This window comes from Salmo salar, chromosome 20 (assembly GCF_965601325.2).
Source record: "Salmo salar chromosome 20, fSalSal1, whole genome shotgun sequence".
In the NCBI taxonomy this organism is placed as follows: Eukaryota; Metazoa; Chordata; class Actinopteri; order Salmoniformes; family Salmonidae; genus Salmo; species Salmo salar.
The window spans coordinates 94,696,707-94,724,580 of NC_138310.1; the positions used below are offsets into that span (position 1 = coordinate 94,696,707).

At 42.3% G+C, this 27,874-nt stretch overlaps 1 protein-coding gene across 2 annotated transcripts in view; it reads right to left on the reverse strand.

The window, feature by feature from the left end:
- arhgap42b (Rho GTPase activating protein 42b) overlaps positions 1 to 27,238 on the reverse strand; it is a 235,189-nt gene extending 207,951 nt beyond the window's left edge. The window contains exon 1 of one of the 2 annotated variants that reach the window (XM_045704171.2): positions 26,895 to 27,238. In XM_045704171.2, the coding sequence (XP_045560127.2) occupies positions 26,895 to 27,048 (154 nt within the window). In that variant the 5' untranslated portion in view covers positions 27,049 to 27,238. The remainder of the gene's footprint in view (positions 1 to 26,894) is intronic. The other variant, XM_045704173.2, reaches the window with a different exon arrangement.
- Between the last annotated feature and the right edge of the window lie 636 nt (positions 27,239 to 27,874).

Sequence of the window (27,874 nt, forward strand, 5' to 3'; positions counted from 1 at the left end):
GCGTTGGTATCTCTATCCTAGTCAGCGGAAGGTGAGCGTTGGTATCTTTATCCCAGTCAGAGGAAGGTGAGCGTTGGTATCTCTATCCTAGTCAGCGGAAGGTGAGCGTTGGTATCTTTATCCCCAGTCAGCGGAAGGTGAGCGTTGGTATCTCTATCCTAGTCAGCGGAAGGTGAGCGTTGGTATCTCTATCCTAGTCAGCGGAAGGTGAGCGTTGGTATCTTTATCCTAGTCAGAGGAAGGTGAGCGTTGGTATCTCTATCCTAGTCAGCGGAAGGTGAGCGTTGGTATCTCTATCCTAGTCAGAGGAAGGTGAGCGTTGGTATCTTTATCCCAGTCAGCGGAAGGTGAGCGTTGGTATCTCTATCCTAGTCAGAGGAAGGTGAGCGTTGGTATCTCTATCCTAGTCAGCGGAAGGTGAGCGTTGGTATCTTTATCCTAGTCAGAGGAAGGTGAGCGTTGGTATCTCTATCCCAGTCAGAGGAAGGTGAGCGTTGGTATCTCTATCCTAGTCAGCGGAAGGTGAGCGTTGGTATCTTTATCCTAGTCAGAGGAAGGTGAGCGTTGGTATCTCTATCCTAGTCAGCGGAAGGTGAGCGTTGGTATCTCTATCCTAGTCAGCGGAAGGTGAGCGTTGGTATCTTTATCCTAGTCAGCGGAAGGTGAGCGTTGGTATCTCTATCCTAGTCAGCGGAAGGTGAGCGTTGGTATCTCTATCCTAGTCAGCGGAAGGTGAGCGTTGGTATCTCTATCCTAGTCAGCGGAAGGTGAGCGTTGGTATCTCTATCCTAGTCAGCGGAAGGTGAGCGTTGGTATCTTTATCCCAGTCAGCGGAAGGTGAGCGTTGGTATCTCTATCCTAGTCAGCGGAAGGTGAGCGTTGGTATCTCTATCCTAGTCAGAGGAAGGTGAGCGTTGGTATCTCTATCCTAGTCAGCGGAAGGTGAGCGTTGGTATCTCTATCCTAGTCAGCGGAAGGTGAGCGTTGGTATCTTTATCCTAGTCAGCGGAAGGTGAGCGTTGGTATCTCTATCCTAGTCAGAGGAAGGTGAGCGTTGGTATCTTTATCCCCAGTCAGAGGAAGGTGAGCGTTGGTATCTCTATCCTAGTCAGCGGAAGGTGAGCGTTGGTATCTCTATCCCCAGTCAGCGGAAGGTGAGCGTTGGTATCTCTATCCTAGTCAGCGGAAGGTGAGCGTTGGTATCTCTATCCTAGTCAGCGGAAGGTGAGCGTTGGTATCTCTATCCTAGTCAGAGGAAGGTGAGCGTTGGTATCTCTATCCTAGTCAGCGGAAGGTGAGCGTTGGTATCTCTATCCTAGTCAGCGGAAGGTGAGCGTTGGTATCTTTATCCTAGTCAGCGGAAGGTGAGCGTTGGTATCTCTATCCTAGTCAGCGGAAGGTGAGCGTTGGTATCTCTATCCTAGTCAGCGGAAGGTGAGCGTTGGTATCTCTATCCTAGTCAGCGGAAGGTGAGCGTTGGTATCTCTATCCTAGTCAGCGGAAGGTGAGCGTTGGTATCTTTATCCCCAGTCAGCGGAAGGTGAGCGTTGGTATCTTTATCCCCAGTCAGCGGAAGGTGAGCGTTGGTATCTTTATCCCCAGTCAGCGGAAGGTGAGCGTTGGTATCTCTATCCTAGTCAGCGGAAGGTGAGCGTTGGTATCTTTATCCCCAGTCAGAGGAAGGTGAGCGTTGGTATCTCTATCCCCAGTCAGAGGAAGGTGAGCGTTGGTATCTCTATCCCAGTCAGCGGAAGGTGAGCGTTGGTATCTCTATCCCCAGTCAGCGGAAGGTGAGCGTTGGTATCTTTATCCTAGTCAGAGGAAGGTGAGCGTTGGTATCTCTATCCTAGTCAGCGGAAGGTGAGCGTTGGTATCTTTATCCCCAGTCAGAGGAAGGTGAGCGTTGGTATCTCTATCCCCAGTCAGAGGAAGGTGAGCGTTGGTATCTCTATCCCAGTCAGCGGAAGGTGAGCGTTGGTATCTCTATCCCCAGTCAGCGGAAGGTGAGCGTTGGTATCTTTATCCCCAGTCAGAGGAAGGTGAGCGTTGGTATCTCTATCCCCAGTCAGCGGAAGGTGAGCGTTGGTATCTCTATCCTAGTCAGCGGAAGGTGAGCGTTGGTATCTCTATCCTAGTCAGAGGAAGGTGAGCGTTGGTATCTCTATCCTAGTCAGCGGAAGGTGAGCGTTGGTATCTCTATCCTAGTCAGCGGAAGGTGAGCGTTGGTATCTTTATCCTAGTCAGCGGAAGGTGAGCGTTGGTATCTCTATCCTAGTCAGCGGAAGGTGAGCGTTGGTATCTCTATCCTAGTCAGCGGAAGGTGAGCGTTGGTATCTTTATCCCAGTCAGAGGAAGGTGAGCGTTGGTATCTCTATCCTAGTCAGAGGAAGGTGAGCGTTGGTATCTCTATCCCAGTCAGCGGAAGGTGAGCGTTGGTATCTCTATCCTAGTCAGCGGAAGGTGAGCGTTGGTATCTCTATCCCAGTCAGCGGAAGGTGAGCGTTGGTATCTCTATCCTAGTCAGAGGAAGGTGAGCGTTGGTCTCAGATATTAAAGAGAACAGGTATTTAACCCTCTTCAATCAGAGATGCTACTCAGTGTGTGGTGTGTGTGTGTGTGTGTGTGTGTAGTGTGTGTGTGTGTGTGGTGTGTGGTGTGTGTGTGTGTGTGTGTAGTGTGTGGTGTGTGGTGTGTGTGTGTGTAGTGTGTGTGTGTTGTGTGTGTGTGTGTGGTGTGTGTGTGTGTGTGTGGTGTGTGGTGTGTGTGTGTGTGTGTGGTGTGGTGTGTGGTGTGTGTGTGTGTGTAGTGTGTGTAGAGTGTGTGAGTGTGTGTGTGTGTGTGGAATGTCTATTGAGTTGGAAGTTAACTATTTGTATGTATTATTTAAGGAGATTGTATTTTCTTACTAATAGTAGAACAATTGTCACTTCTGAACATTATTTTAGGTGTAAATCCCACATCAAGGTCAAGCCGCCATGCTAAACACACATTAACTACTGACAAATATGACACATCTATTGTTCTCTCTCCTCCCCCTCTCCTCTCTCTCTCCCACTCACTCTCTCACTCTGTCCTACTCTCTCTCTCGTTCTCTCCCCCTCTCTCTATCTCTCTTTCTTTCTTTCTCTCTCTCTCTTTCTTTGACATTCACGTCTTCAGTTCAAAGTATTTCTGCACTTGAAAAGACTCTGGTAATGGAGGTATGTGGGATAACTGCACACATTAAAGAGAAAATGTGGAAAGTGAAATTGCTGAACTTCTGATGTTCCTGAGAACCTGATGGGGAAAGTATATATATATATAGTGGGAAAGTGTTGTGTTGTTGAACAAATTGCTGTTGTATAATTGATATGTTTCTGAGCTTAATAGCAATTACAATGACATTTTTTGAAGGCTTTGCTGAAAGTATTCCTTTAGATACAGTGACAATATAATTGTACAGTATATCCCAAATCAAATAGACAGCTCATATTCCACTTCCAGTCAGTGAGTCGTCCATGTTATCAATTCGCAGCAGGATATGCTTGTTCTGCTATCCAATCTGTGCCAATTACTTAATTAAAGAAAATAAATGACATTCCATGACTGTGGCTTCCATTCATTTCAGAAACATTTGTTTACACTGGCTGATCATTTAAAGGTATTTATGTACCATAACCAATTATGTTGATCTTTTATAATACTAAAGGATTTTGTCTCAGACAATGTTTGACTACATTTGTGGATTCATTGGACGTTTCAACAGACTGCTGGATTTCAAATATAAAGAGAATACAAAATTATGATTGTGTGTGAAATGCATATATATATACATACAATGCATTCGGAACTTTTTACACATTTCGTTACGTTACGCCTTATTCTAAAATGGATTACTTTTTTCCCCCCTCATCAATCTACATACAATACCCCATAATGACATCACAATACCCCATAATGACATCACAATACCCCATAATGACATCACAATACCCTAAAATGACATCACAATACCCCAAAATGACATCACAATACCCCAAAATAACATCACAATACCCCAAAATGACAAAGCTACAAGTTTCTCCCATTCTTCTCTGCAGATCTTCTCAAGTGCTGTCAGGTTGGATGGAGAGCGTTGCTGCACAGCTATTTTCAGGTCTCTGAAGAGATGTTCCATCGGGTTCAAGTCAGGTCTCTGGTTGGGTCATTCAAGGACATTCAGAGACTTGTCCACAAGCCACTCCTGCATTGTCTTGGCTGTGTGCTTAGGGTCATTGTCCTGTCGGAAGGTGAACCTTCACCCCAGTCTGAGGTCCTGAGTGCTCTGGAGCAGGTTTTCATCAAGGATCTCTCTGTACTTTGCTCCGTTCATCTTTCCCTCGATCCTGACTAGTCTCCCAGTCCCTGCCGCTGAAAAACAACCCCACAGCATGATGCTGCTACAACCATAATCCACATAAGGGACGGTGCCAGGTTTCCTCCAGACGTGACGCTTGGCATTCAGGTTGAGAGTTCAATCTTGGTTTCATCTTGGTTTAACCTTGTCATTATGGGGTATTGTTTAAACCTGTTTCCTCCTTGTCATTATGGGGTAAACCTGTTTCCTCCTTGTCATTATGGGGTAAACCTGTTTCCTCCTTGTCATTATGGGGTAAACCTGTTTCCTCCTTGTCATTATGGGGTAAACCTGTTTCCTCCTTGTCATTATGGGGTAAACCTGTTTCCACCTTGTCATTATGGGGTAAACCTGTTTCCTCCTTGTCATTATGGGGTAAACCTGTTTCCTCCTTGTCATTATGGGGTAAACCTGTAAACCTGTTTCCTCCTTGTCATTATGGGGTAAACCTGTTTCCTCCTTGTCAGTATGTATTGTCTGTAGAGCGCTATAGGCTACGGCACTTCAGTAAAAACATCTTTGATGTGTGGACTTTCTTTTATACAATGTGTGTGTGTGTCTCTTCACAATCCCCGCTGTTCCATAAGGTGTATTTTTATCTGTTTTTAAAAAAAAATCGGATTCTACTTTTATACAATGCTCTTTCCATTGATTCATTCAACAGCAGTGGACAATGTTGTTCTGGCCCCGAGGCCTATAATGCTCTAATGTTGTGTCAAGTGGCAATACACCAATCCTCTCCAACATGGCACGGTATAGTTTCATACAGAATATTTTCTTAATTTTTATTTTTAGACTAATCAACGCTGATCAGGCCCGGTCCTGGCAGATATAACGCCCTAGGCGAGACAAAGAATTGCCGCCATCCTATCCCCGCCGAGTACAATACTAGCCTAGGCTATACAGTGTCAACCCACAATGCACCACCACATGTCTTTAACATTAGCAGTATGGGCCTCATCATTCACTGTCGACCACATGTCTTTAACATTAGCAGTATGGGCCTCATCATTCACTGTCGACCACATGTCTTTAACATTAGCAGTATGGGCCTCATCATTCACTGTCGACCACATGTCTTTAACATTAGCAGCATGGGCCTCATCATTCACTGTCTACCACATTTAACATTAGCAGCATGGGCCTCATCATTCACTGTCTACCACATTTAACATTAGCAGCATGGGCCTCATCATTTACTGTCCACAAATTTATTATAAAACATTAAAAAATCACCATTGTTTTGTTTTTTTTATTGCAGAAAAACCAGTGTACATACAAGGAGTATACAAACAGACAATGATAACATCTGATTGGGGGGTACAACACATTACAGAATATACAAAGACTTTAAAACATGTTGATTTGTTTACCCCTTTCCTATTAGAAGAATGTAGAATGGTCTTAATGTACTGTTTGATTTTCCTTCTAGAAAACACATCGGAGAGTGGTTTTTTATTAGTGAATTTAAATTTATGAATATGAAAGTTTGCCATTAGAACAATTAGATTTACTCTATTATAGTTAAGGAAACCCAGCAGCACATTCTCCCATAACAAAACAAAAGTCATCAAGAATATTAACAATTATAAAACTGTGAATGTCTTTCCATAATTGTTTTACATGTAGACAAATGCCAAAATTAATGAGAAACTGTTTTTGGATGCTCAACACAAAAAGTACAATCAATGTTAATGTATTTTTTGAGTTTCTTCAGGTAATGATTCGCAGGGTAACACTTATGGATCATTCTGAAAGAGACCTCTTTCACCTTGTTAACAAGCAGGTATTTGTGTGGTAATAACCAGACGCTTTTTCCCAACAGATATTAGTGACCAATGTATTCCAGTAACTTATGACATAAGGAATGGATACAATATCCCATTGAAATAAAGCACGTATAGATCTGTTGTTCTGAGGGAGCAAGGAGAAACTAATTTTCCCTATTGGAGAGTCAACTGGATTAAGCGAGGGTAGGTCAACAAGGTGAGGTCTGGCTACACCTCTAAACCACATGAGATTTCCAGATGGAATAGCATCAAACAATATAGCGAACTCTCTAAGTGTTACAGAGATATTTTAGCGAGATAAAAATTCCTCACAATTGAGTAACAATCCTTCTACATTATAAAGTTGACTCAACCGGCAGGATATGATTATTGAACCAGTTCTTAAAATATTAAGACGTGTTTCTATACAAAATATCCTTTTTGTTCCAAATTAAATATTTATGCGGGGAAAAACATGTTTATCTATTAACGACCACGCAAAAAATAAATAAATGGTGTTCTACATTTTTTAGATTTTCCTACTTTGAATAATACTTAAGATAAATTGGGGATAAACATTTCTTAAGGAATCGAACTTCAATTTGGGATTTCATCTCTCATTATATCTTCTAATGTTTTGAAACGCAGATCATTTAGTAGGAATCTGATCAATGTTATAGTTACTCTAGTTACAAAGTAACATAAAATTGAAGTCACCAAAACAGGAGAAGAAATAATGAGGGATGAAATCCCAAATTGAAGTTCGATTCTTTAAGAAATGTTTAGCCCAATTTATCTTAAGTATTATTCAAAGTAGGAAAATCAAGAAAATGTAGAACACCATTTATTTATTTTACCTTTATTTAACTTGGCAAGTCAATTAAAAATGAATTCTTATTTTCAATGACGGCCTAGGAACAGTGGGTTAACTGCCTTGTTCAGGGGCAGAACGACAGATTTTTACCTTGTCAGCTCGGGGATTCGATCTTGCAACCTTTCGGTTACTAGTCCAACCACTAGGATACTCTGCCACCCCACCGTATTCATATGTGTACATAGCGACAGATTTCCTAATATAATGTGTACGATTTTTCCAGATGAAGTTGAAAAGCACCTGGTTTACCTATTTTGTTGTGAAGATGTAGAGACTGGGCTGCATAAGTAAGTCTGGAGATAACTTCAGCTTTAGAAAGCAATACTTGACCTTTCAAGGATAAATCCCTTTGCAACCAATGGTTCAACTTTTTGTTATTTTCAATAATAGGTATGAAATGTAATGAGCATCTTTTCTGATGATCCGTAGATATGGTAATCCCAAGGTATGGTACTTTTTCCTTGACTGGAATATTGCATACAGAGGGTATCACACAGTCTCTAACAGCAAACAATTAACACTTATTAAGGTTTAGGCAAAGACCAGATGCTTTGGAAAAAATATTTACAACATTGACTGCTCTAGGAATCTGGTCAGCATCTTTCATAAAGAGGGTGGTGTCATCTGCTAGCTGACTGATGATAATATCTCTGTCAGTAATAGAGATCCCCTTTAATATCTCTGTCAGCAATAGAGATCCCCTTTAATATCTCTGTCAGCAATAGAGATCCCCTTTAATATCTCTGTCAGCAATAGAGATCCCCTTTAATATCTCTGTCAGCAATAGAGATCCCCTTTAATATCTCTGTCAGCAATAGAGCACCCCTTTAATATCTCTGTCAGCAATAGAGATCCCCTTTAATATCTCTGTCAGCAATAGAGATCCCCTTTAATATCTCTGTCAGCAATAGAGATCCCTTTTATATTTCTGGATTTAACCACACTTGTACGAAGTTGAGTTGCGAGCAGGAAGAGGTAAGGCGAAATTGGGCAACCTTGCCTAATTCCTCTTTTCAAATCAAATCTAGTGCCAATCTAGTGCCATGCTTTAATTTAATGGAACTGTTCCAATTCATATAAAGAGTTTGAATAGTACTACAAAATAATTCCTCAAAACCAAATTTCTCAAGGGAGAGAAATAGAAACTCATGTTACTCTGTATCAAAGGCTTCATAAAAGTCGAAGAAGACAATAAAACTATCTTGGAAGATTAGAATAGAATAGTCAATAAGGTCTAACACCAGTCGGATATTATTAGATATATGTCTGTTCCTCATGAAGCCAGATTGGGTCTCTTCTATAATGGAGTCCAATACTGCCTTCATTCTTTTTATAAATATAGAGGCTAATATTTTGTAGTCGTTATTGAGCAGATAGATTGGACGCCAATTATCGAGTAGAAGCAAGTCTTTCTTGGGCTTAGGGATGAATGTAATCAGACTGTCACGTCCTGGCCAGTATAAGGGTTAATTGTTATTGTAGTTTGGTCAGGACGTGGCAGAGGGTATTTGTTTTATGTGGTTCAGGGTGGTGTGTTAGTTAGGAGGGTGTTTGATTTATTATTTCCGGGTTTTGAGTTATGGTCTATGTTTATGTATTTCTATGTGTAGTCTAGTGAGTGTGTTTCTATGTTGAGTTAATTGGGGTGGACTTCCAATTGAAGGCAGCTGTTTGGTGTTGCCTTTGATTGGAAGTCCTATATTAGTTGGGTGTGTTTGACTTGTATTTGTGGGAGATTGTTTTTGCATTGCGTGTTTTTTGTGAGCAAAACTGTCATTGGTCGTGCTTATTGTTTTCTTGTTTCTCGTGTTCAACGTTCTTTAATAAATTAAGAAAATGAACACCAACTCTGCTGCATATTGGTCCACCTTTTCAGACGACGATTTCGCTATATCGTCCTCCGACGAAGAAAGCCGTGACAGAATCTCCCACCAAACCAGGACCAAGCAGCAGAGGAAGGAGCAGTGGGATTATGAGTTGGACTATGTGGAGAGATGGACATGGGAGCAGGTTATGGCCGGAAAAGGCCCATGGAGTATGGCTGGTGAGGACCGGGAACGTTTCCGAGGATCAAGACTGGCGTTGAAGCACGAGAGGCACCCCCAAGACATTTTTTGGGGGGGGCACACGGGTAGTTTGGCTAGGCCTAGGAAGAGCCGGAAGCCAGCTACCCGTGGTTATATGGAGGAGCGTATGAGGTGGAGAGCGCCATGTTTCGCTGAGGAGCGCACTATCTCACCAATACGCACGCACAGTCCGGTGCGCGTTATTCCAGCCCCTCGCAGGTGCCGTGCTAGAGCGGGCATCCAGCCTGGTAGGAGGATGCCTGTGCAGCGCATCTGGTCGCCGGTACGCCTCCGAGGACCAGGCTACCCAACTCCCGCTCTACGCACGGCTACCATCAGGCCCCTGCACAGCCCAGTCTGCCCTGTACAAGCACCCCGCTCGTACAGGGCTACTAGTTCCATCCAGCCAAGACGGGTTGTGCAGGAGGTAAGATCAAGACCGACTGTGCGCCTCCATAGCCCTGGGTTTCCAGCTCCTGTCTCTCGTGCGGACCCGGAAGTGCGTCAACCCAGTCCGACTCGTCCTGTTCCCGCTCCCCGCACTAGCCTGGAGGTGCGTGTTCCCAATCTGGTACGCCCAGTACCAGCACCACGCACCAGGCTTCAAGTGCGTAAACCCAGTCAACAGTCACCAGAGCTGCCCGCCAGTCAACAGTCACCAGAGCTGCCCGCCAGTCAACAGTCACCAGAGCGGCCCGCCAGTCAACAGTCACCAGAGCCGCCCGCCAGTCAACAGTCACCAGAGCCGCCCGCCAGTCAACAGTCACCAGTGCCGCCCGCCAGTCAACAGTCACCAGTGCCGCCCGCCAGTCAACAGTCACCAGTGCCGCCCGCCAGTCAACAGTCACCAGTGCCGCCCGCCAGTCAACAGTCACCAGTGCCGCCCGTCAGTGAGGAATCGCCAGAGCTGCCCGTCAGTGAGGAGTCGCCAGAGCCACCCACTAGTCAGGAGCTGCCAGAGTGGCCAGACTGCCCCGAGCTGCCAGAGTGGCCAGACTGCCCCGAGCTGCCAGACTGCCCCGAGCTGCCAGACTGCCCCGAGCTGCCAGACTGACCAGACTGCCCCGAGCTGCCAGAGTGGCCCGACTGCCTGGAACGGCCAGAACCGGAGCCACCTCCTGATATAGGTGGGTTGGGGAGGGGGGGTGTAGCACAGTGCCGTCGTTGACGGCAGCCACCCTCCCTTCCGTCCCTTTTAGTAGAGGGGAAATTTTGTTTTGTTGTTTGGGGTTGTGTTTTATTTTTTTTAATTGTTTTATTTTTAAGGTGCTTCTAGGGGTTAGCACCTTTAAGGGGGGGGTACTGTCACGTCCTGGCCAGTATAAGGGTTAATTGTTATTGTAGTTTGGTCAGGACGTGGCAGAGGGTATTTGTTTTATGTGGTTCAGGGTGGTGTGTTAGTTAGGAGGGTGTTTGATTTATTATTTCCGGGTTTTGAGTTATGGTCTATGTTTAGGTATTTCTATGTGTAGTCTAGTGAGTGTGTTTCTATGTTGAGTTAATTGGGGTGGACTTCCAATTGAAGGCAGCTGTTTGGTGTTGCCTTTGATTGGAAGTCCTATATTAGTTGGGTGTGTTTGACTTGTATTTGTGGGAGATTGTTTTTGCATTGCGTGTTTTGTGAGCCTGCAAAACTGTCATTGGTCGTGCTTATTGTTTTCTTGTTTCTCGTGTTCAACGTTCTTTAATAAATTAAGAAAATGAACACCAACTCTGCTGCATATTGGTCCACCTTTTCAGACGACGATTTCGCTATATCGTCCTCCGACGAAGAAAGCCGTGACACAGACCTTGAGTCAAACTGGGAGGGAGAGCATTATTTGTAATGCTTTCAGAAAAGACCTCCAACAGAAATGGGGCCAACTGTTGAGAAAATGTTTGGTGAAATTCAGCAGATATACCATCAGTCCCAGGAGACGTATTATTTTGAAGGTGTTCAATAGAATACATGATCTCTTCAACTATAATAGGGTCATCACACTGTTCCCTCTCAGCCTCCCCAATTGATTTCACCCCCCCAGAGAGTCAAAAAAAAAAGAGTGGATGAAAGCTCACAATACTTAGAACTATATATCAATTCCTGTAGAAGTTGCAACTAAAGTTAGAGATTCATTTGGGATCATCTATTATGAGACCATTAATATTTAATTGATGAATTGTATTAATTTTAGAGTGGTATTTTTCTAACCTCAAAAAATAACATTCCTTTTTTTCACCCTCCTCTAGCCACTTTTTCCTAGATCTGACAAAGGCTCCCTCTGCTTTCAGTTCATACAGGCTCCCTCTGCTTTCAGTTCATACAGGCTCCCTCTGCTTTCAGTTCATACAGGCTCCCTCTGCTTTCAGTTCATACAGGCTCCCTCTGCTTTCAGTTCATACAGGCTCCCTCTGCTTTCAGTTCATACAGGCTCCCTCTGCTTTCAGTTCATACAGGCTCCCTCTGCTTTCAGATCATACAGGCTCCCTCTGCTTTCAGTTCATACAGGCTCCCTCTGCTTTCAGTTCATACAGGTTCCCTCTGCTTTCAGTTTATACAGGCTCCCTCTGCTTTCAGTTCATACAGGCTCCCTCTGCTTTCAGTTTATACAGGCTCCCTCTGCTTTCAGTTCATACAGGCTCCCTCTGCTTTCAGTTTATACAGGCTCCCTCTGCTTTCAGATCATACAGGCTCCCTCTGCTTTCAGTTCATACAGGCTCCCTCTGTTTTCAGTTCATACAGGCTCCCTCTGCTTTCAGTTCATACATATCATCCAACTTGTGTTGTAGCTCAAACAGAACAGACTTGTCCTCCTCTGAGACTTTCAACAGTCTTTTGAACAAGAGAGGTGATCTTTGTAATTACACTTTCTTCTTCAGCTCTCCTCATCTTGGCAAGAAAACTCCCGTATTTTCTTAAATATTTTCCAACCTCATATTTAAAAAGCTCCCCGTTATTACTGTATGAATTGTCATTTATAGCTTTGTTCCAAAAGTGTGTAATTAAATTGTTTATCTCCATCTTGACCAACTCATGTTTTAATATAGAGCTATTAAGCTTCCAGTAGGATGCTCTGCCAAGGCCATTATCAGAGATAAACTGTGTAGTCAATATAAACAGCTCTATGATCAGTAAGGGGAGCGGCCAGGATGTTAACAGAAATACCCTGTTTATCAAAACATTTAGACACCAGCCAAAAATCTATGAATGATTGTCTGGATTGTGCCTTATTACTCCATGTGAAAGACTTGTCATTAGGAAACTTTACTCTCCAAATATCTATAATATCAAACCTTTCCATAAACTGCCTCAAACTTGTATTCATAGTAGTGGACTGTCCCAGAGGCCATCTATCAATTAAATTATTCAGAAAAATATTAAAATCCCCAGCTACTATATGTAAAGCATTAGGGAACTTGGTTAGCCAATGGAGAATATGCTTTTCTAAAGATTCAAGTAAGTGATCATTTTCAAGTTTGGAATTGAACCCATAAATGTTGGGAATAATAATGATGCGGTTGTTACAGTTGATGACAAGACAAAGAAAGTGACCAGAAGGGTCACAGTCGGAGTGCAAAATACTTCCATTGAAGTTATTCTTTAGAGTGGTAACTCCAGCAGAGCGTTCAGAACCATGAGAGAGACATACAACATTACCCCACTGAGATCTCCAGAAGTTGACGTCAGTAGAAACTGAATGAGACTCTTGGAGAAAAAAATAATAATAATCTGTTTGGCAATTAAAAATATTGCTTTTCGTTTTACATTACGTCTTAACCCCCTAACATTGAGTGAAACTATAGACAACGACAACGTGGAATATAGAACAGAAAGTACTAAGAGCTAAACAACAAGTCGCAAATCGAGTAAATCTGAAAAGAAACCAGCGCTGCACACAATATAGATATAAATGATTGAGTGAGAATAGTTTAGCATAACAAAGCTAACTGCCAGAACAAGAAACAACAAAAGATCTTGCTCACTGCCTATTACTGCAGGTAAACATATCAGAAGTGAGAGAACAAATACAATAGTGAACATCCATTTCTCCAGTAGTCCTGAGCAGTTAGAACGAAGGTTAAATCACCGTAGAGCCGGGAGTGGGATCTGCTCACATCAGAGGTAGCTATCTAGGTAGCCTATGTTGACCACCAGGCACAGTCCATGACAGTCCTCAAGGAGGAAGGTTGATTTCAGATCCGTCGATGAAAGCGCACCCTCCGATGAAGCCGCTTTGACCTTCTTTTCGTGCTTTTTCCACGGCTGGCCACAATTTCTCTCTCCTTTTCTCTGTCTGCTTTCAAGTGGTCTTCAGCAAACCAGAGTTGTTGTCACGTAGGAAGGTAGATTTCTTGGCTGCTTTCCAAGTGGCATCCCTGTAGATCCGTGATGTGAACTGAGGAACGATACATCTGGGCTTGGAGTCACACTGCCTTCTCATGCTGAGGCAATGTACAGTGTCTGCTAGCTTAGCCTTCTCCTCAGGTAGGATAGCTTGGCAGACTTTGATGGTCTCCTGCCGCACGTTCTCCCCATCTGCTTCGGGAACTCCATACAGTCTCAGATTCCATAACTTTCAAGATCTGAGATTCTTCTTTGGCACAAGTCCATCTTTCCCCTCGTCTTTAACGACACGCTTTTCGATGTGGGCGACCTTCTTCTTAACATCCTTGATTTCCATGCATGCAAAGTGAACTGTTTAATCGAACTGCCCTCGATTTTTATTGCGTCGTCGCCGACCATTTTCTCTATGACATCAGACCGTGTATTGATAAGACTGGAAAGGGTGGCGATAACATCATTATCGGCAGTGGAATCTGGGCCCAGTTCAAACATGCCTTTCTTGGAAGCTGGAGGTTTGCTTGGGGTTATAGGAAAAAGAAGGAAAATCCTCATCTGACACGGCAAGTGTCAGAGAGTCTGTCAGACCAGAATAGTTGTGGCAGTCGTCAATCAAAGCATTTGCCTCCAGTGTAACGACATTAGACGAGCATCGCTAGCTAGAGGACGAAGCGATACGACTTCTCATTCTGTCAGCGCGCTGTCACATTCTGAGAAATATCATCTTAAATCATCAATAACCTGGTGTTTTTTTAGCAAGCTAAGAATTAATTTGGTAATTCAAAATAATACGCTTCTCATTATCTTTCAAAAGTTGTCAGAGCTCTGGAAGGAAGTGCTCAAACTGTCACCTTGGAGCCTCCCTCTACTGTCCACCGCATGCCTCTTATACTAGCAGCACGGACCTCATCATTCAACTTGACCTGAGTGAGGTGTGAATATGAAGCATGTGAAACAAGCTGTAATAGTGTGGCGCTGACCGTGAAGTGTTACAGTAGAAATTAGAGAATACTAGCATCATGCTGTGGAGACCATCACCAGATAATACTAGCATCATGCTGTGGAGACCAGCACCAGATAATACTAACATCATGCTGTGAAGACCAGCACCAGATAATACTAGCATCATGCTGTGCTGTGAAGACCAGCACCAGATAATACTAGCATCATGCTGTGAAGACCAGCACCAGATAATACTAGCATCATGCTGTGAAGACCATCACCAGATAATACTAACATCATGCTGTGAAGACCAGCACCAGATAATACTAGCATCATGCTGTGCTGTGGAGACCAGCACCAGATAATACTAGCATCATGCTGTGAAGACCAGCACCAGATAATACTAACATCATGCTGTGCTGTGGAGACCAGCGCCAGATAATACTAGCATCATGCTGTGCTGTGGAGACCAGCACCAGATAATACTAGCATCATGCTGTGCTGTGAAGACCAGCACCAGATAATACTAGCATCATGCTGTGAAGACCAGCACCAGATAATACTAGCATCATGCTGTGCTGTGGAGACCAGCACCAGATAATACTAGCATCATGCTGTGGAGACCAGCACCAGATAATACTAGCATCATGCTGTGCTGTGGAGACCAGCACCAGATAATACTAGCATCATGCTGTGAAGACCAGCACCAGATAATACTAGCATCATGCTGTGCTGTGGAGACCAGCACCAGATAATACTAGCATCATACTGTGGAGACCAGCACCAGATAATACCAGCATCATGCTGTGAAGACCAGCACCAGATAATACTAGCATCATGCTGTGCTGTGGAGACCAGCACCAGATAATAGTAGCATCATGCTGTGGAGACCAGCACCAGATAATACTAGCATCATGCTGTGGAGACCAGCACCAGATAATACTAGCATCATGCTGTGAAGACCAGCACCAGATAATACTAGCATCATGCTGTGAAGACCATCACCAGATAATACTAGCATCATGCTGTGGAGACCATCACCAGATAATACTAGCATCATGCTGTGCTGTGGAGACCAGCACCAGATAATACTAGCATCATGCTGTGGAGACCAGCACCAGATAATACTAGCATCATGCTGTGCTGTGGAGACCAGCACCAGATAATACTAGCATCATGCTGTGCTGTGGAGACCAGCACCAGATAATACTAGCATCATGCTGTGCTGTGAAGACCAGCACCAGATAATACTAGCATCATGCTGTGAAGACCAGCACCAGATAATACTAGCATCATGCTGTGAAGACCAGCACCAGATAATACTAGCATCATGCTGTGAAGACCAGCACCAGATAATACTAGCATCATGCTGTGGAGACCAGCACCAGATAATACTAGCATCATGCTGTGGAGACCAGCACCAGATAATACTAGCATCATGCTGTGAAGACCAGCACCAGATAATACTAGCATCATGCTGTGGAGACCAGCACCAGATAATACTAGCATCATGCTGTGCTGTGGAGACCAGCACCAGATAATACTAGCATCATGCTGTGGAGACCAGCACCAGATAATACTAGCATCATGCTGTGAAGACCAGCACCAGATAATACTAGCATCATGCTGTGCTGTGGATACCAGCACCAGATAATACTAGCATCATGCTGTGGAGACCAGCACCAGATAATACTAGCATCATGCTGTGGAGACCAGCACCAGATAATACTAGCATCATGCTGTGAAGACCAGCACCAGATAATACTAGCATCATGCTGTGCTGTGGAGACCAGCACCAGATAATACTAGCATCATGCTGTGGAGACCAGCACCAGATAATACTAACATCATGCTGTGGAGACCAGCACCAGATAATACTAACCAGCACCAGATAATACTAGCATCATGCTGTGCTGAGTGTGTCTGTCTCCAGGGCGACCACGTGACCAGCAGCCCCCTGGGTACAGAGTGCGTCTGTCTCCAGGGCGACCACGTGACCAGCAGCCCCCTGGGTACAGAGTGCGTCTGTCTCCAGGGCGACCACGTGACCAGCAGCCCCCTGGGTACAGAGTGCGTCTGTCTCCAGGGCGACCACGTGACCAGCAGCCCCCTGGGTACAGAGTGCGTCTGTCTCCAGGGCGACCACGTGACCATCAGCTAGAAACTCACCACCCTGAACAACAAAAGTAGAAGAAAGAAAGCTATTCCTTAAACAGACAAACAGTCAGTCAGAGCTGTAACCCTGAAGAGAGCATATGACAGGCCTAGACATTGTAGCAGCTCAACTGTAAATACAGATGTAAGTCTACTGTAGCCCAAGCATGTTTTTGCATTTCATAATGCACAAAGCGAGACAGACAAGCACACTTTATAGCTCAACTATTTTTCTCAGGCGAGTACTTCACAATGACCACAGGTAGCGCGACTGGCTCAGTGTTTCTGTCCTGATTCCTTCCTGTTAGCTAACTGAGTCTGAAGCAGGTTGAGACGTGTCAATCAGCACACACCCTGCTACTTCCAACACCTAGTTTAGTTTAGTTTTATAATGCTTCCCAAATGGCAGACTATTACCTATGTAGATCCGCGTCCCGTTTATGGTTTTCATATGCAAATGTTTCTGAAACAGTTTAATTACATTTATAGGAATGTCTTCATATCTCACAATCATTGTCATGTAGTTAATCAAAATTCTGTCCAAATCATAATGAAAATGATTTTTTTTTTTAAGTATCTTCTATTGCCATTGCCAAATGTGTGAAAATAGCCTATATAAAGCCAACAAAGAAAAACATTGCAGCCTGCAGGTAGAAAATATCCTGATTAAAATAAATGTCATATAAATCACATTGGCTATGCATGGCCAGTCTGCAACAAACCTGCAACATTGTATCAACGTGGTCTGACCTGAAGCTTGCTCTAGCAAACCTGCAACATTGTATCAATGTGGTCTGACCTGAAGCTTGCTCTAGCAAACCTGCAACATTGTATCAATGTGGCCTGACCTGAAGCTTGCTCTAACAAACCTGCAACATTGTATCAACGTGGTCTGACCTGAAGCTTGCTCTAGCAAACCTGCAACATTGTATCAATGTGGTCTGACCTGAAGCTTGCTCTAGCAAACCTGCAACATTGTATCAACGTGGTCTGACCTGAAGCTTGCTCTAGCAAACCTGCAACATTGTATCAATGTGGTCTGACCTGAAGCTTGCTCTAGCAAACCTGCAACATTGTATCAATGTGGCCTGACCTGAAGCTTGCTCTAGCAAACCTGCAACATTGTATCAATGTGGCCTGACCTGAAGCTTGCTCTAACAAACCTGCAACATTGTATCAACGTGGTCTGACCTGAAGCTTGCTCTAGCAAACCTGCAACATTGTATCAACGTGGTCTGACCTGAAGCTTGCTCTAACAAACCTGCAACATTGTATCAACGTGGTCTGACCTGAAGCTTGCTCTAGCAAACTTGCAACATTGTATTAACGTGGTCTGACCTGAAGCTTGCTCTAGCAAACCTGCAACATTGTATCAATGTGGTCTGACCTGAAGCTTGCTCTAGCAAACCTGCAACATTGTATCAACGTGGTCTGACTGGGAGTGACTAGAACACATTGTTAGTAATCTAGAAGACTGGGAGTGACTAGAACAAGTTGTTAGTAATCTAGAAGACTGGGAGTGACTAGAACACACTGTCAGTAATCTAGAGGACTGGGAGTGACTAGAACACATTGTCAGTAATCTAGAAGACTGGGAGTAACTAGAATATGTTGTCAGTAATCTAGAAGACTGGGAGTAACTAGAATATGTTGTCAGTAATCTAGAAGACTGGGAGTAACTAGAATATGTTGTTAGTAATCTAGAGGACTGGGAGTGACTAGAACACATTGTTAGTAATCTAGAGGACTGGGAGTGACTAGAACACATTGTTAGTAATCTAGAAGACTGGGAGTGACTAGAATATGTTGTTAGTAATCTAGAAGACTGGGAGTGACTAGAATATGTTGTTAGTATTTAAAAAGGCCAGGCTATAAATAAAATCCTAAAGGATTAAGAACACAACGTAGGAAAACATCTCAGGGCCTAATAATTGAAACAGTTTATAACAGCTTATATAATTGAAACACCTTTATAGCTATTAGTAGAAAGTAAATAGTACAAATCTTTATTTGTAACATTATACCACTGGGTTATTAGCAGAATAATACCACTGGGTTATTGGCAGAATAATACCACTGGGTTATTGGCAGAATAATACCACTGGGTTATTGGCAGAATAATACCACTGGGTTATTGGCAGAATAATACCACAGGGTTATTGGCAGAATAATACCACTGGGTTATTGGCAGAATAATACCACTGGGTTATTAGCAGAATAATACCACTGGGTTATTGGCAGAATAATACCACAGGGTTATTGGCAGAATAATACCACAGGGTTATTGGCAGAATAATACCACTGGGTTATTGGCAGAATAATACCACAGGGTTATTGGCAGAATAATACCACTGGGTTATTGGCAGAATAATACCACTGGGTTATTGGCAGAATAATACCACTGGGTTATTGGCAGAATAATACCACTGGGTTATTGGCAGAATAATACCACTGGGTTATTGGCAGAATAATACCACTGGGTTATTGGCAGAATAATACCACTGGGTTATTGGCAGAATAATACCACTGGGTTATTGGCAGAATAATACCACTGGGTTATTAGCAGAATCTCTCCTTCCAGTTCTCTGCTGCCAATGACTGGAACGAACTACAAAAATCTCTGAAACTGGAAACACTTATCTCCCTCACTAGCTTTAAGCACCAGCTGTCAGAGCAGCTCACAGATCACTGCACCTGTACATAGCCCATCTATAATTAGCCCAAACAACTACCTCTTCCCCTACTGTATTTATTTATTTTGCTCCTTTGCACCCCATTATTTCTACTTTGCACACTCATCTACTGTCAAATCTACCATTCCAGTGTTTTACTTGCTATATTGTATTTACTTTGCCACCATGGCCTTTTTTTGCCTTTACCTCCCTTATCTCACCTCATTTGCTCACATTGTATATAGACTTATTTTTCTACTGTATTATTGACTGTATGTTTGTTTTACTCCATGTCTAACTCTGTGTTGTTGTATGTGTCGAACTGCTTTGCTTTATCTTGGCCAGGTCGCAATTGTAAATGAGAACTTGTTCTCAACTGGCCTACATGGTTAAATAAAGGACTTGTTCTCAACTAGCCTACCTGGTTAAATAAAGGACTTGTTCTCAACTAGCCTACCTGGTTAAATAAAGGACTTGTTCTCAACTAGCCTACCTGGTTAAATAAAGGACTTGTTCTCAACTAGCCTACATGGTTAAATAAAGGACTTGTTCTCAACTAGCCTACCTGGTTAAATAAAGGACTTGTTCTCAACTAGCCTACCTGGTTAAATAAAGGACTTGTTCTCAACTAGCCTACCTGGTTAAATAAAGGACTTGTTCTCAACTAGCCTACCTGGTTAAATAAAGGACTTGTTCTCAACTAGCCTAACCTGGTTAAATAAAGGACTTGTTCTCAACTAGCCTACCTGGTTAAATAAAGGACTTGTTCTCAACTAGCCTACCTGGTTAAATAAAGGACTTGTTCTCAACTAGCCTACCTGGTTAAATAAAGGACTTGTTCTCAACTAGCCTACCTGGTTAAATAAAGGACTTGTTCTCAACTAGCCTACCTGGTTAAATAAAGGACTTGTTCTCAACTGGCCTACCTGGTTAAATAAAGGACTTGTTCTCAACTAGCCTACCTGGTTAAATAAAGGACTTGTTCTCAACTAGCCTACCTGGTTAAATAAAGGACTTGTTCTCAACTAGCCTACCTGGTTAAATAAAGGACTTGTTCTCAACTAGCCTACCTGGTTAAATAAAGGACTTGTTCTAAACTGGCCTACCTGGTTAAATAAAGGACTTGTTCTCAACTAGCCTACCTGGTTAAATAAAGGACTTGTTCTCAACTAGCCTACCTGGTTAAATAAAGGACTTGTTCTCAACTAGCCTACCTGGTTAAATAAAGGACTTGTTCTCAACTAGCCTAACCTGGTTAAATAAAGGACTTGTTCTCAACTAGCCTACCTGGTTAAATAAAGGACTTGTTCTCAACTAGCCTACCTGGTTAAATAAAGGACTTGTTCTCAACTAGCCTACCTGGTTAAATAAAGGACTTGTTCTAAACTGGCCTACCTGGTTAAATAAAGGACTTGTTCTCAACTAGCCTACCTGGTTAAATAAAGGACTTGTTCTCAACTAGCCTACCTGGTTAAATAAAGGACTTGTTCTCAACTAGCCTACCTGGTTAAATAAAGGACTTGTTCTCAACTAGCCTACCTGGTTAAATAAAGGACTTGTTCTCAACTAGCCTACCTGGTTAAATAAAGGACTTGTTCTCAACTAGCCTACCTGGTTAAATAAAGGACTTGTTCTCAACTAGCCTACCTGGTTAAATAAAGGACTTGTTCTCAACTAGCCTACCTGGTTAAATAAAGGACTTGTTCTCAACTAGCCTACCTGGTTAAATAAAGGACTTGTTCTCAACTAGCCTACCTGGTTAAATAAAGGACTTGTTCTCAACTAGCCTACCTGGTTAAATAAAGGACTTGTTCTCAACTAGCCGACCTGGTTAAATAAAGGACTTGTTCTCAACTAGCCTACCTGGTTAAATAAAGGGTTATATATATAATATATAAATACCTGGTTAAATAAAGGTGAAATAAAATAAATAAAATAAAGAATAATAGCATGTTAGCAGTGAAATGTGATGGACCACACACAGCAGGTCCATAGCTCTTAGTGTGTTAAGAGGGAGTGCTGTGGTCAAATGGCTCTACCATTAGCCTGGTAAAGTATGGTGATACATCTGGAATAACAGAAACAATGTCTCTCTCTACCTTAACAAGAGAGACTGTTGAGGACAACAACGATGGTAGATGAAGTAAGAGGAAGTTCACTGCTATTGGTTCAGCACTATGTCAGCAAGTGTCTCTCTCTCTACCTTAACAAGAGAGACTGTTGAGGACAACAACGATGGTAGATGAAGTAAGAGGAAGTTCACTGCTATTGGTTCAGCACTATGTCAGCAAGTGTCTCTCTCTCTACCTTAACAAGAGAGACTGTTGATGACAACAACGATGGTAGATGAAGTAAGAGGAAGTTCACTGCTATTGGTTCAGCACTATGTCATCAATGTACTCTCTACAGGGCATACTGTTGAGTTTCTAAGCACAAGTTGGGTGTACTACCATAATCCGTTGGCGTCGCATTAGTAGTCTAGAAGACAAGTTAATGACATGATACACTTCAGATCCCCACAGAGAAACAGACTGTGGAGAGACACACAGATCTCTCTTCTATTTGAATCTAATAGCTCGGTAGACACTATAAACCAGAACATGCATTTATCCTCATTCTAAACACTAGAAATATTCTACTACTCTACATCGTAGTTCCACTGTGTAAGGCTGGATGGTATAGCCCCTTACTTTCCCTGGTTGGTTGGAGCTGTCTGGCTGGTGTTGGTGAGCAGGAAGAGGCAGGAAGAGGCAAGGGAAGAGGCAGGAAGAGGCAGGAAGAGGTAAAGGAAGAGGCAGGAAGAGGTAAAGGAAGAGGCAGGAAGAGGTAAGGGAAGAGGTAAGGGAAGAGGCAGGAAGAGGTAAGGGAAGAGGCAGGAAGAGGCAGGAAGAGGCATGAAGCAGAAGATCCACTGCATGTTTTTTTTTATATTAAGGCTCTTGGAGCAGGTGCAGGTATTTAAAAAAAATATACAAATCATCCAACAAGATGCTGGATCAAGATGCTTCACCGCTCAAATGAATATAAAGACTGAATATCAGTCTGACTAACTCCTAGGGCTCAGAAAAACCCTAACCATCTTCAACTCCCATAATGCCCCACACCTGAGCATATACAGTGCCTTCGGAAAGTATTCAGACCCCTTGACTTTTTCCACATTTAGATTTACGTTACAGCCTTATTCTAAAATGTATTAAATCGTTTTTCCCCCTTATCAATCTACACACAATACCCCATAATGACATCACAATAACCCATAATGACATCACAATAACCCATAATGACATCACAATAACCCATAATGACATCACAATAACCCATAATGACAAAGCAAAAACAGGATTTTAGAAATTTTTGAAATGTATTAAAAACAAAAAACATATTACATTTTACCTAAGTATTCAGACCCTTTACTCAGTATTTTCTTGAAGCATCTTTGGCAGCGATTACAGCCTCGAGTCTTCTTGGGTATGACGCTACAAGTTCGGCACACCTGTATTTGGGGAGTTTCTCCCATTCTTCTCTGCAGATCCTCTCAAGCTCTGTCAGGTTGGATGGGGAGCATCTCTGCACAGCTATTTTCAGGTCACTCCAGAGATGTTTGATCGGGTTCAAGTCCGGGCCAAAAACATCCCCGCAACATGATGCTACCACCACCATGCTTCACCGTAGGAATGGTGCCAGATTTCCTCCAGACGTGAAGCTTGGCATTCAGGACAAAAAGTTGAATCTTGGTTTCATCAGACCAGAGAATCTTGATTAGTTCATTTTAGTATAATGTAAACGAAAGGTATACTTTCAGTTGAGCGTACTAACGCTAAGCCTGTCTACCAGAAGTTGATGCTGTTGCTATGCAACCTCTTGCTAGACTTCATGTTCGGATATTCAAACTGGACTGCCAGAGTGCATTCTGAGTGCGCTCTGGGCGTTCGTAAACTCAGAGCGTTGTCAGATTGTCCATTCATAAATTCAGAGTGTTTTGCTCTCTGAGCTTTAAGAGCACACAGTGGATGTTCTGGCCAAGGAGTAGACTGACCTCAGAACGGCAGTCAAGAACCCAAGCTAACTGGCTAACGTTGGCTAGCTTGCTAGCTACTTCCAGACACATAATGAGAGAACACCCCACTCTGACCATTTTAATCTCCCAGAGCTGTCATGTTATCCAGAGTGTTGGTGACTGTAACTGTGCTTCTGGCAACAATTTAATGACGCTTTTTTGTCGACGTTTACTGACACCGGCCATATTCAACGGGTGTTGAGCGTTCGTAAATTCATCAGTTATTCTGATCTTTGGCACACTCTGAAATCAGGGTACATAGCCAGAGCAAATTTACAAACGCATCGAATTAACAATGTCCATTGAGAACGCACAACGACTATACCACTTAGCTAAGCTAAGAATGACGTGAATAATCAAGTCAATAAACGTTGGGTAGTTAGTTAGATAGCATATAGTTAATATTCGATGTATTAGTAGCCAACTAACGTTAGGTAGCTAACTAACATACCGGTACATACTGCTGTAATGATATGCGGTTCGTAAGGAGAGCGTAGCTAACAAATTGTCAGCCAACATTAAAAAAAATATATATATATATTTTACCTTTATTTAACCAGGTAGGCAGGTTGAGAACAAGTTCTCATTTACAACTGCGACCTGGCCAAGATAAAGCAAAGCAGTTCGACACATACAACAACACAGAGTTACACATAAACAAACATACAGTCAATAATACAGTAGAATAAAAAGTCTATATACAGTGTGTGCAAATGAGGTAAGATAAGGGAGGTAAGGCAATAAAATAGGCCATAGTGGCGAGGTAATTACGATATAGCAATTAAACACTGGAGTGATTGATGTGCAGAAGATGAATGTGCAAGTAGAGATTCTGGGGTGCAAACAGTGACGTAAGCGAGTTGAGAACAACTTCTCATTTACAACTGCGACCTGGCCAAGATAAATTAAAGCAGTGTGACACAAACAACAACACAGAGTTACACATGGAGTAAACAAGTGTACAGTCAATAACACAATAGAAAAAAAAGAATGTCTGTATACAGTGTGTGCAAATGGCATGAGGAGGTAAGGCAATAAATAGGCCATAGTAGTGAAGTAATTACAATTTAGCAACATTAACACTGGAGTGATAAATGAGCAGATGATGATGTGCAAGTAGAAATACTGGTGTGCAAAAGAGCAGAAAAGTAAATAAAAACAATATGGGGATGAGTTAGGTAGATTGGGTGGGCTGTTTACAGATGGACTATGTACAGCTGCAGCGATCGGTTAGCTGCTCAGATAGCTGATGTTTAAAGTTACATAACCTGTAACTTTGAAAAGTTATTACTTTATACATTGCTCAACATTTTCTTAACATTTGTCATAATTAATTAAAGCAATTAATTTGTATCCATTTTTTGGTCTTCAGCTGCATATTTTCTGCCATTTTCTTCAAATCTGAAAATGTTGTGACGATACGCCCATTTTCAGAAGAATTGCATTATGGGCCCTAAAAGCAAGGAAATAGTGTCTACTGATTGTATACTATATGGTCTACTACACAGCCTTCAAACACTCTGTCAACCCTATCAAAACATGCCAATATAATATGTTACTAGCTACGCTACAAATTAACAATTAATCTAGTAATAATATAGCTAGTTAGCTAGTTTAACAGGCAAACACGACCTAAAACTAATATTATGAAAGGTAGATGACTCGCTGTGAATTATTCGTAGCTAGCTAGATACCAATTATTGCTGGCTAGCTAGTTATCCAGTTAGCCCTATTGACTTACTATGGAGTTAGGATCTATGCACACTTTAGTGGGTAATGTAGGCAGGTAAACCAAAATAACACAGTATGTATTTATTAACATATCAAGATAAAAGGGGCTGTGCAAGGGCAACATTTCATTCCCGAAGTCGTGAGTTCATTTTCTCTCGCTTCAGCCCAAATAATCGCTGCCATTGATATCAATACATTTTGCGTTGTTTTCTACGTGGTTGGTCATATTTCTGTACATACTTTCCATCGAAGCTTGCATTGATGAATGCCGCTCCGTTTTGTAAACTTTGATTTGGACTCACGCTCCAACTGATGCATGCTCCAATTTGCATGCTTGAAGCACGGTAGTATGCATACTGAGATAGACCCAATATGGTGAAGTGTGTAGCTTCACATTGCGTTTAGGTATAGTTTCACATACAGCAAGAGTTCTCCATTTGGGGCTAGATATGAATAGAGATAATAGTGAAGGTGATAAAGAGACATACAGATATAAGATATTCTTACTGCACCACCACATTGAAACCACTGAGAGACAGTAAAATAAGGACCGCAGAAGGCTACTTAAACAGTAATGTTGTGTGACTGCTTTAAAACACCATTGGCGCATTTAGGTCTCCTTATGGTGGGTAGTCAGTCACATCACCATCTAAACACGGAACTATATTTCTGCTTACTTCTAAAGCAAAGAGGGCCAAACAACTAGAGGTTAGATTCCTTTTGTCTTCACTGGGAATATACTTCAGTACGTGCTGAAAGAGGGAAAAGGATAGTGTTGATCGTGTTGCTGTTCCAAACGGCCCTGGAGTCATACAACACTGATAGAAACAGTAACCTTCCACTGCTTAACAACTCTGTCTCTTTTCCACTGTGGTACTGACTATAAGGATAATATGGTTACAATGTTGAATTACAGTACAACAAACTCACCTGAGTCAGTATTGGTTATCGGCTTGGTTTGCAGAATAGGGGTAAGAAACTACTATCGTGTTTGGAAACTAACCCAATGTATCCAAACTCTTTTTTTTAAAAAGGTACTTAAGAGAGATATATTCCCACACTCTGCGAACTCATAGGTACTAGCACGTCCTCATAGCTACTAACACATGTTGAATATTCTTATTCCTTTCTTCTGTAGAGTGATTGAAGAGGGCTCCCGAGAGGCGCTGCGGTCTAAGGCACTGCATCTCAGTGTTTGAGGCGTCACTACAGACACCCTGGTTCGATTCCAGGCTGTATCACAACTGGCCGCGATTGGGACAATTGGCCCAGCGTCATCCGGGGTTTGGACGGTGTAGGCCATCTTTGTAAATAAGAATTTGTTCTTAACTGACTTGCCTAGTTTAATAAAGGTTAAAAATAAAATAAATAAATTCAAAAAGAGGCCTGGGAGACCCCCAATCATCATCTCCTGTAATGGGTCTGATTGCTCTCTCTCTCTCTCTCTCTCTCTCTCTCTCTCTCTCTCTCGGGAATTCAATCGTTTTCAGGCTTTACTTTTTTTTAAAATCAATCTTGAAATGGTGAAATCCTATGTAATTGTATTCATGGATAAAAAGACCGTATTGTAGAAAGGAGAAGGAGAAAGTGTAAAGTAACATGAACAGATGTAATGTCCACTTGTTATCGGGGCTTGACAGGGGCGCGTAGTAAAAGTGTAATTTTCCACTTCAGCGGCGTAAAGATTCCCGTCGTATAAAGACGATACTCGACGCCGATTGGACGGTGAGGAGATGTGACAAACCATTAGTCTACACTTTAATAATAATATATTGCAGTATCTTTAACCTATCACACACAAAAAAAACGCTTTTGTTCCAAAAATGTGATAACACACAATCTAGATATTCAAGTCACTTTTTTTTATCTGCTACAATGCAACACAGTTTGAAGTTAGACATTTGAAGATGATGAAGAGGATGAGAAGGATACTTACTCTTTAGCGCCGTTATCAACATATTCCCGTCTTTGATCAGTTCTTTGATGAATTTGTTTGTCCGGTCCAACTCTATTTCGTGATATTTTAGCCGTTCTCTGAAATCAGGGCTATCCAGAAAAGAATCGCTAAACTCCAGAGTTGGGAGTCCCATTGTGAACTCGATAGTAAGACTATGTGTCCCGCACAATAAACTATTTTTGAAAGTTATTTTCCGATTGTAAAAGTATTGACCTAACAGAAGTTCGTTTTCATCATGCTATACCGGTGTTATTCACAATCTAGACTTGTCGAACGCTTTTTTTTTCCTCCCACTTTCCCTTGACTTCCGCCGTAGATGTGTTATTTTGTCCCCGAGGTGAAGAGACTCCTGCTGGTCAGGTTGGGACGCCAAATATTACAAACTACTCTGTGTGTCTTGGTTGTTAATCAGTTAAAACTCAACTCAAACTAAACAGAAATGTCCTTTAAACTTAACTAGTAAATACATCAAGTTAGATGATAATGAGATGATAATGCCTTCTGTGTTTTCTCAACCATTATTTTATAAAGTATATATTAACCTACACATCTCAGTTGGTTTATTACATGGGCGAGTTATAGAGTATCAGATTGTAGCCTAGCTCACATTTCCCTTGGAAAATACTGCATTATATGGCTGACTGTACACAATTGAAAAGTGTAACCTAATACAGCTTTTACAGGCCAGCCTGTCAAGCACGAACAGAAAATAAATATAAACTTTAAGTGAACACAGCTAGAGGGTTTTACACGACAGTCAAGTGTTGTTATTCCCATAGAACCACAGCCATGTTTGTGACCCAAAGCAGTACAGAGAGTTTGATAAAGGAATGGAGACACATTTGTGCTCACAATGAATACAAGGGAGAATACAGCCAAACAGAAATGGTATTCAGCGACATACTCTACCTCGTAAATTTCTACCAAAATCCGGCTGGCTGGCTGGCTGACTGGCTGGC